The sequence below is a fragment of the Urocampus carinirostris genome, chromosome 7 (assembly GCF_059441175.1).
Source record: "Urocampus carinirostris isolate Australia breed hairy pipefish chromosome 7, RoL_Ucar_1.0, whole genome shotgun sequence".
Lineage (NCBI taxonomy): Eukaryota > Metazoa > Chordata > Actinopteri > Syngnathiformes > Syngnathidae > Urocampus > Urocampus carinirostris.
In genome coordinates this window covers 1,443,399-1,453,886 of record NC_142355.1, presented here as the reverse complement: position 1 = coordinate 1,453,886, position 10,488 = coordinate 1,443,399, and the positions used below count along the sequence as shown (strand labels likewise).

The window sequence follows — 10,488 nt, the reverse complement described above, 5'->3', positions numbered from 1 at the left end:
ACACAATAACAAAGAAAATAATTTTTTTTTTTTTAAAAAGCAAAAAACACAGACAACAATTTTGACCATGGCCAACCCAATTGCCCAAACACCCAAACAAGTTGGGCACCTCGGCACGTAAGTCGGTTATGCTTTCGTCCCTCCAGATGAAACGGGACACAAGAAAGCGGCAGTGTCACTCAAGTCATGGTGACACAACACACTCTTTTGTTCAACAGAAGGGCTCGACAGCTTTCGCTGGTTTACCCCTACCGCATCATACAGGTGCCCTGCCCATCCCTTAGAACACGTCAAAACATCACACTATCCTTTTACAACACCTCTCCACTCATTACTATCATCAACAAGAGCTTTAGCTTCCACTACATTTAGACCTCTCTTTTTATATTTTTAAAAATTATTTTCTATGTTTGCATCTTTCCACCCTAACCATTTTTTTTCTTTTTCCTTCTTTTATCTTGCTTTTTGCCTATTTATTCTGATAGTTTTTAGGTTTTTTTTTATCCTTTTTTTCCTTTTCAAAGACTTTATTACACATTTTACCCTGGAGTGCCATGTCCAATCTCATTGCATACAATGTTGTAATGACAATAAAGACAGTTCTATTCTATTTTTTGTGTGCTTTTTCTCCTTTTTATCTTTTATTTTTTCCCTAGCTTTTTGTATATTTTCTTCTTTGTTCCTCTTTTTCTTTCTCTTTCTTTATTCACGTGATTATGATGTACAGTTAAATTAATACATTTTCGACTGGAAGGTAAAGATATATATTTTTTTTTTACATTTGGGACTTGATGATATTTTTGGGGAGAGTTATTTCAATCTGATCAAGCGGAATTGTTAAATGTTCAGATTTGTTTCTTCCCGAACGACTTTTGCTGGGGACACTAAAACGAATACTGCTGGCGTCTTTCTGTCCCGTGTCAATTAACATTTCACGCAGGCTAATTCATTATCTGCATTGTACACATTTTTTGGGTGGATTCAACTGCTTTGTTTATTTGTTTTACTCACCCACGCACCAAGATTTTTAAATATTACGTGACGACAAGGCAACAAAAGATGGCCGCACCGGCATTTCCCAGGTCCCTTATTGTTTTCTTCCGGCAGCGAATAAGCGTGGAGCAGTGGGGAGAATGTTGGGATGGCGACGCTCTAAACGTAAACGTATTCCACTACAAATAACGCTTTAGAAATTCACTTTGGACTCCCAATGGCCACTTTAATATTGGACAATGGAGCTTATACGGCAAAAGTTGGATACAGCTCTGAGGAAGTCAGGTGAGCTGCGCCATGTTAGCTTGTGCTAGCGCACTGCTAATAACGTTTCTGAATGACCACAAATTATTTTACAATTACTCATTAAAGGGACAGTGTATATTATATAGGCACCCTAGTTGTTAAAAACTATCCGTTAAATATATAGTGATCCCTCCATATAACGCGGTTTATTTTTCACGATTTTACTACTTCGCGTATTTGTATTGTGTTCTGGAATCTGATTGGCCTGACAGTTCCCCCACGTAGTAGTTATTTGTTAATAAAGATATTAATACAGTAATTTTATTTTTCAAAAAATGCAGGAGCCTGTAAAATGCTTTTTCTTTGCCTTCAAGTCAAGTCCAGTTTATTTATTACTTATTTAGGGCGGCAGTGGCTCAGGAGGTAGAGCGCCCGTCTTGGGATCAAGAGATCGCAGTTCGAATCCCGGCTCCTCCGTGTTATATGTCGAAGTGTCCTTGGGTAAGACACTGAACCCCCAATATGCAGGTTAGCGCCTTACATGGCTGCACGGTCACTATTGGGAAATGTGAAGCACACTGTAAAGCGCTTTGGGAAGTCTTGACTTGAAAAGCTTTATATAAAAAATGAGAGAGATTTGTGACACAAGGAGTCTCAAAAGGCTGCACAGACCACAGATTATTGCAAACTAAAGAGTATTATTACATCATCCCCTGATCCAATACCGTCATGAGGACAAGGAAAAACTCAAAAACTTCAATAGAGGTAAATGAAGAAACCTTGAGAAGGGACTGCACATGAGGTCACCCCCCTTCCAGGATGACCAGGCCAATAATACACAGCAATGTTCAACATCAAATATAGGTTATGCATAAGCTTTAGGATGTGTTTTAATCCTAGATTTAAAGTGAGGAACATTGGGGGAAATTAAATCTCTAACCAAGTTCTAGCCAGTGGAACGCATGGACCTCCAAATAGATTTGGACGAACTCCTGTTTTGATGACGCTCTCAATCTTTCGTCCTTCTCGTTTTCAGCTCCACCAAAAAAAAAAAAATTCTAGTGTATAATAGTGTTCAATTGTATTGTAATTGTAAAAATAAACAAGGTTTTTACTTTACAGATTTCCCTATCACCAGTTTTTTTAGGAACATACCTCCTGCGTTAAATGAGGGATAACTATTTTGTTTTGAATCATAAGCTAAAATAAATGAACAAGTTTAAAAAAAGTGCTTTTTCAAAATACTGGTGGGTCGAGAAATGCGCTTTTAAATGACAACCTGTGGCTCTCCAAGAGGGACCTAACATATTTGTCCACCATCTTGCTTCTGCGGGTATATAAATACCTCAAATGATCTGGTTTGGTACTTATGAGTTTCCATAGTTCCTATGCTTTGTTGCGTTTTATATGTACACATTTTCTGTTGCGGAACACAAAACAACGGTAAAAATAATACACACCGTCCCTTTTATATAAGGCCAGTTATGAGATTTCACTGCTATTATGTGTGACTACCGTAAGTAGATTATCCAGATTAGTTTGAGATTTTTAAACACGTTAACAATCATTTTTAATACGTGAAAGGTCCCCGGTTGGAGACAGGGTGGAAACGTATGTTGGCCTGGAGAGGGATAGGCGCCACCAGGCTGTACTTGCCCAAGACACACCACAGGAAAATGTTGCCCTTTGCGGTATTTTGTGACATTTTTACAAAAGAACTATGCTCGCACCTTGTTTTGAAACCATTATGTAGGGCAAAAATGAACCTCAACACTCTTAAGTAACTCAAGGAGGGAGACACATTTTAGGTGGTATATTCGGATTGCTATGGGACACAGGATCTGGCATTTATGTTATTTCATAGATCTATCAAATCATCAAACGTCACGCAGTGAAATAAAATTTGCTGAAGAATTCGTTTTGGTCTAGATAGCGGGTTTATTGAATTTGGTCTTCAGATATAAGGTGGGGTACCCTCCAAAAATGTGTATAAATATTTTTTCTTTTATGGCTCTTTGGGTCAAAAAGGTTCCCGACCGCTGTACTAGCACATAAATTGCACTCTCTTCTCCTTTCCAGTGTCATTCCAAACTGCCAGTTCCGCTCTAAGACGTCCCGGATGAAAACGTTCACCGCCAACCAATTGGATGAGATTAAAGACCCCTCGGCGCTCTTCTACATTCTGCCATTCCAGAAGGTCGGCCCTCAATTCCGTCTTCTGCGCTTAGCACAAGGCCATCGTCACTTCTGTCATTTATATTGTCCAGAAACTGCTCATTTTGGTTTTGCTTTTCAAACTAGCGTACACTCCGGACTACAAGCCCCTACTTTTTGGCCACAATCGAACCCTTTAAAAAGGCAACTAATTAGATCATCGATTCGTTGTATCCGGTGATTTATGACCCACTTAGTACGTTTAATCAATGCAACAAGAGGGATGCTGAGAGTAGTACCACTGTAGTCCGGCAGAGGAAGCCAAGACAGTTCTATTAAAAAGTTATCTTACTTTTTTTTTTTTTTTTTTTACATATTTTTTTCATTAAACATTGCATCATTACAGCCCTGCGATGGGCTGGCAAGCAGTTGAGGGTGTCCCCTGCCCACTGCCCGAAGATAGCTGGGATGGGCTCCAGCACCCCCGCGACCCTACTGAGGATAAGGGGTGCAGATAATGGATGAATGGATGGATGCATCATTACAAAAAAACTTGGCATGAAAGTTTCTAATTTTTAGTGTTAGCCTGTTTCTACATGACACGAAATGATCAATTTTCTACAGAACAGATAGTGCTGCAGAAAACAAAGAAGAAGAATCTGAAAATAAGTAAACATAATAAATAAATCACAAATAATAACCATGACATGTTTAACTCTACATGAGGGGGCAGATTTTTATGCATACTATATATCATTTTCATATTGGGAGAGTTGATCATATCCAAAGATATAACCAAATTCCTACACAAAAAATGAAAAGAATTGCTCTTTCTTTTTTGTTCTGTATTATAAGTCCCAAGTATAATATGATCTTCGGATAAGGTGGTAGGAAATAGTATCTTACATATTTGCCAGTGGATAGCAAATAGTTGTATATATTTTTCTTGTCAAGTTAATTGACAAACACTAATTGTCTGTTGCGGCCTCACCAGTCACGTTGCTCCTCTGACCTTTGCCCGGTTATCTCCCCAGGGTTACCTGGTCAACTGGGACGTCCAGCGGAAAGTTTGGGACCACCTGTTCGGTAAAGAAATGTTCAAGGTGGCCCACCTCCCTCGCCGTCGAGCCCCTCATCCTTTTTCGGTCGCTCACGTCGTCGTTTCCCCTGCAGGTGGATTTTCCCGACTGCAGCATCCTCATCAGCGAGCCTTACTTCAACTTCACGTCCATCCAGGAGTCCATGAACGAGATCCTGTTCGAAGAGTACCGCTTCCAGTCGGCTCTCCGGATAAATGGCGAGTACCGAACGTGGCCGACGGGCGCCACCCCGCGTTAACCCCGCTTATTTTGTGGCTCAGCCGGTTCCATGAGCGCTCGCCGATACTTCCGGGAAGAACCGTACCAGCTGTGCTGCTTGCTGGTGGACAGCGGCTTCTCCTTCACGCACATCGCCCCCTACTGCCGTGGAAGCAGAATGAAGGACGCCATACGCAGGTGGGCCCGTTCACGCGTTACCCGGTTTGTCTGGGTGCTTGAAATACTTGTTTTTGAATGTTGTGTATTTGTAGTCATGAAAATGCTTGAATTTTGTGTGAGGTACTTGAAAATGCTTGAACTAGTTGCCATGGCCATGTTTTCTGGCAGTCTGATTTTAAAGACCACGCGTTGTCATGTGAAGCGTCACCGCCCCCTACTGGTCGCACCCAAGGGGACAGCACTATTTAGAAAACCATCTCTTTTGCCTCTGCTCACTGAGAAGAGCCGGCTCTAATAAAACTATGCACCAAAATATTTAGTAACTAGTCTTTTCCTATGTTTTGCAGGGCATCCCTGCAAACACATGAACTATTAATTAAAATATTCACAGATCTAAAAAACACAACAATTTCAGCTTTTACACACTGAACAGATTTAAAGTCAAACAAAAACACAAAATCCCTGAAAATGTAAAACAATAAAATAAAGATAAAGAACTCTTCAGTGTTATAAATAAATGATTAAATGTAAAAAGAAAATATTTTAAATTATATTTAGACACAAATCCTCTGCAAAACACGCAAAATATCTAAATTTTAATAAGTAAAACAAAACAATTGATGAACTCACTCCGCTTCTGTGCAATCGATGTCCTTAAGGAGAGTCCAAATTTGGCTCAGGTTTCTGCTTTTTATGCATACAGTCGTTTCTTTCGTTTTGTTTTTCCGTATTGAACTCCTTTTTTACCCAACGCCTATGAAGCTTTTTCCTTGTTTGTAAACAAGTGTGGCATAGTCAATGGTTGAGGCAGAATGTCCAACCCATGGACACAAAAAGATTGTAGATCAGAGATAGGAACAGCTCAAAATAGCACAAAGTATGTGTTAGAAGAATGATCGCCCACTAGATTTTAATCATCAAAGTCTTAAAGAAAACAATCTACTTTTGATTGGTGCTAGATTTCGTTTTTTTAAAGGTATGGAAAGATTGGCCTTGAAAGTTTTTGAAAAGTGCTTAAATTTGGCCATGGAAAAGGTGTGTGATCTCTGTCATTAGTGTTTGTACTTTTTTGCCCTCTCAATTACATAACGAGCATTCCTTTTAGGGTCAGTGTTGGAGGGAAACTGCTGACCAATCACCTCAAAGAGATCATTTCCTATCGGTAAGTTTGCCCACAGATCGGAGCACCGCAATCGGCGTCCGGCTCAGCGTTTTTGCCTTTGCAGGCAGCTGCACGTAATGGACGAGACTCACGTCATCAACCAGGTGAAGGAGGACGTTTGCTTCGTGTCTCAGGACTTCTACCAGGACATGACCACGGCACAGTAAGAGTCGGACGGCCGTCGGCCCAGCGCCGCGCCCTTGAAGCTGACCTTGTGGCTGCTTCCAGGCTGAAGGGACTCCAAAACACCGTGATGAGGGACTACGTTCTTCCCGATTTCAGCGGCATTAAAAAAGGCTTCTGCAAAGTAAGAGTCGGACGTGGCCTAGTTGTGAGGCGTCGCCCTAAGCATGCCTCTTCTGCCAGCCTGCTGACCAGGTGGTGCTGAGTGGCAAGTACAAGACGGGGGAGCAGATCCTCAGGCTGGCCAACGAGCGTTTCGCCGTTCCCGAGATGCTCTTCCACCCGTCGGACATCGGCATCCAGGAGATGGGGATCCCCGAGGCCATCGTGGACTCTGTCCAGTCTCTATCAGAAGGTCTCGCCTCTTATTCTTTCACTTAGGGCAGGGGTGGGCAAACTATGCCTCACCGGCCAAATGCACAGCTGAGAACACAGATGGTCCAGTATCTGGAGCATTGCATTTATAGGTGTGATAGAACTTTCAAAATGGCCAGAAAACTATTCCTTGCTAGAGATTCCCAAGAAGATCTCCCGCAAGATACTACTCCCGTCAGAGAACAGCTCAAACAGAGTTGAAAGAGTCGTGGGAGGCCCCGCTGCACAACCAAGCAAGAGGACAAGTCTATCAGTCTCGAGTATGAGAAATAAATGCCTTACAGGACACCAGTCTCAACATTCACAGCGAAAAGGGGATTCCGATATGCTGGCTTCAATACAGAGTGGCAAAGAAAAAGCCATATATGAAACTGGCCCAAAAAAGTCAAGTCATGATTATTTGCAATGCCTTTCATCACAAGAAGGGCTGTACACACGACAGACTATTATTACATCATCCCCTGATCTAAAACATACTCGAGGGCAAGGAAAAACTCAAAACCTCAGCATGAGGAAATTGAAAAATCTCGAGAAGGTGCCCCACTAAAGGAAGAGAGAGTAAGAGAATCTTAAACGTGGAATGGCCTTCAGTTGTTAGAACAGGAATAGACTGTCAAGTTTCTCATGAGAGTTTTCTTTCCTGCCATTCTGAAAGTTGTATCACACCCCCAAATGCGATGCTCCAGATACTTTCCAGATAAATTCAAAGGAAGGTTTTTAGTTGTTCTACCATCATTGCACCAGAGTTTTTTTAATTATCCACTAGCCTTCTAATGCAATTAACAAGGTATATTATCAGAAAACTGGAATGCTGGTTGCTTGAAATGGAAAAAAGGACTGACCACCGCTGTGTTATGATGACATTTTGATATCCCTGGCGTGGTTACGCACGCTAATGCTAAACCCTTAGCATGAACTTTGCGTGTGCGCAGACATGCAGCCTCACATGTACGGCAACATCATCCTGACCGGAGGCAACGTTTTATTTCCGGGCTTCCGGGAGCGTTTGCAAGCTGAACTTCGAGCTCTGGTTCCGGCTCACATTCCCGTCAAAGTCACGCTGCCCGACAAGTAAGTTCCACGCCGCCACTTAGCGTCTGTTAGCATTAGGGCTGCACGGTTTTGGGAAAAAAAACTATTTGTTATTTTTTTAGAACTGTATTGCAATTTGATGCGACTTTTGATTTTAAATGTAAAGTGCAATTTCTGTGCTTGTTTTGTTTTGGAGAGAACTTAAACATAGTGACACGCAAACATACCTCGAGACAACGTTATTACCGACTGAGGGTAATCGACTGTAACCAAATAACAACTATAAATCTACAATTAAAAGGAGAATTGCAGTAAAACAAATGAACTTTTTTTGTAATTAAACAAAAGTACAAGGACGTGAGAGGACTTTCAGTGTAAGACAGCAATTCAGAGCATCTAGATAGCTGAACGCTATCATTTGGTAGCTGTGACTTCAGAAGGGTCTCTGCGTTGATTAAAATAGTCATGGATGTCGCAGCTTCCCGTGGGTTGTATCTCCATGTCATTCGTTAAACGGGTAATGGATCCGGCATTGGTTACTAGCCACTTTCGGCAGTGCTGGCTTAAAAGTTGATAGCCTAGCTGCTAGCTTTTCCTTTCGACGCCCCCTCCGTCAATTACCGAACGCGATAACAATCCACGAAGCACCCGTTGGTGATCGGCATTTCTTTGCGCTCTTCTGACTTTTCTCAGACTCTGATTTCATTGATGAATTCTTTTTCACTAAAGCTTCGAGTTGTCGCATTTGTTCTGGTGGCCGTTTGTGCAAGGGCGGGTGGACTGAGGCTAGTGCCATAAAACCCGGCTTCTGATTGGTCTGGCACTGTTAAACTCCGAAACGTGTCAATTTTCGTTTGCCAATCACTCCGTCACTCAATTGACAAACCGTCGATTAGATTTCGGTGAATCGTGCAGCCCTAGCTTGTATGCGCGGTGACAATTTTGTCTTTTGGAAACAGTCCCATCTCCTATGCGTGGGAAGGAGGCAAGCTGCTAGCCAACGATCCCGACTACGAAGAGATGGTAGTCACGCGAGACGACTACGAGGAGAATGGACATTTCATTTGTGAAGAAAGGTTTGACATCTGAGACCTTGTTTTGTGGTACTGGACCCCAACCACGCAGGACAAGCAAACTGTGTCCTCGGACATCATAGGACATACTTGGTCTTTGTTCAAAAACACTCTTAGGGGACTGTTTTTACTGATTTTGATTTTTTATGCCGATAACGTGAATCAATTATCCTGACCTGGATATTCCAGAACAATTTTGAGAAAATGTCATTTTATAACTCCAGTTTTTGGTGTCTTGCTTTTGTGTCTCACATTAAAGAGAACAACATTAAAATTGTGATGGTATAAAGACCTATCAATTTTTCAGAAATGATTGGGTTACTGTTTCGTTTGGTTATAGTAGACACTCAAAATATGTAGGGTTTTGAACTTGCAAGGATAGGGAGAGAAACCTTCAGATAGAAAAGTCAAATTATATTTATTAAAAAAATGACTATTTTCTCACGATATATCAGCATTTTTCACCCACAAATGAAGTCCCCAATATTTACTTTCGAAGTGAACAGCAGTGCAAGTTATTGTTAGGTTTAAGGTTTAGTAGATACTCATGGAGAGAAGTCATCTATGGATTTTGGATTTGAACAGAGGACAGGGAGAGAACCCTTCAGATATGAAAGTCCAACCTGTTGTATAGGTTGTCCCCTGAGCCCTTTCTTTTTATGACATCTTCTTGGTTACTAAAGCAGATCCGCAATAAAAGGTGCGGGAATCAAAGAACAACAACACGATTGGCCAATAGTGAAAATGTTGTGCAATATTAGTCTAAATAATGAACTGGCGTCTCATGAAATCTCCCTCCCACAGGTGTCCAAAGTTAAAAACAATAAACTCATTTCATCACTTAGGTTAATTTTTATTATGGAGGGTTCCAAGTGTCACGTGATCGGAGTACAAGTGAAAGAAAAACTACACATCGATCTGCTTCATAAGGTTAGATAGGGTTTCAAAGATGGAAAACAAGGAAAGTTGAGGTTCGTAAATAACATAGACCCATATTTGAAGCAAAACTGTGGGTTTTCACTAGAGCCTGGCCTTTTCCCCTTTAATTTTATACCTAAACTTCTTACCTGTCCAAAATCAAAAAAGACTAACAAACCCATTTCGAGGATTGAAGTTAATCGAGGGTGAACTATCTTGGTCGCTTCATCAAATAGTTGACATTGTTCGGTATTGATTTGCAGGGAAAATCCAATGACAACTTGTAGTTTTTCATCACATACAGCTTGTTTCCTTGTATCTTTGTCAAGTCTCATTTATTTGTGATGCTCTTGATCACAAAATTTCTCATAAAGGACTGCACAGGTTACAATGACACCATCCCCTGATCTTAAACCAACGCGCAGGCAAGGAAAATAAGAAACCTTGAGAAGGGGCCTCACAAGTGGTAATCTCCCTACTAGGGTGCAATGGATTGAGCATTGGGTAACAATACACAAAACAGTAAATCAAATTAAAAAAACAAAACGTAATATGTAATGAATGAATTCTCTAGAAAGTGCATGGCAGCACTAACACTTTGAGCCAGTAAAATTGCCAAAAAGTTCATAAGTTTAGATTAAGTTTCTAAACTATTGGAAATATAGATTCGCAGTGGCATTTTCTTCCATTGTCGCTTGTAATCCAACATGGCAGTCGCTTCAAGCCCTCTATAAAATCCACGAAAACTCAGTTTGATTGCAGTAATGGGATAATGAAGTGTTTTAGACCAATGTCAACCTGAAGGTTTGGCTTGAACAATTTTATTGACACTTTTAACAGCAATTAAGCATATTCACAATTTTGTTGTGGCAGC

General features: G+C 41.0%; 1 protein-coding gene across 1 annotated transcript; it reads left to right on the top strand.

Moving 5' to 3' along the window:
* Positions 1-885: 885 nt before the first annotated feature.
* actr6 (actin related protein 6) lies at positions 886-8,973 on the top strand. The gene is made up of 11 exons (XM_088339518.1): positions 886-1,278; positions 3,319-3,436; positions 4,428-4,496; positions 4,567-4,690; positions 4,754-4,889; positions 5,977-6,033; positions 6,098-6,196; positions 6,262-6,340; positions 6,400-6,571; positions 7,524-7,662; positions 8,583-8,973. Exons 1-11 carry the CDS (start codon positions 1,211-1,213, stop codon positions 8,710-8,712), a joined length of 1,191 nt encoding a protein of 396 aa, XP_088195644.1. The 5' UTR covers positions 886-1,210; the 3' UTR covers positions 8,713-8,973.
* The last annotated feature ends 1,515 nt before the right edge of the window (positions 8,974-10,488 follow it).

Coding starts and splice junctions, on each gene's coding strand:
- actr6 (XM_088339518.1), top strand. CDS start 1,211: ATGGCCACTTTAATATTGGACAATGGAGCTTATACGGCAAAAGTTGGA. Junction 6,341..6,399: donor TTAAAAAAGGCTTCTGCAAA/GTAAGAGTCGGA, acceptor CTCTTCTGCCAG/CCTGCTGACCAGGTGGTGCT. Junction 7,663..8,582: donor AAAGTCACGCTGCCCGACAA/GTAAGTTCCACG, acceptor TTTTGGAAACAG/TCCCATCTCCTATGCGTGGG.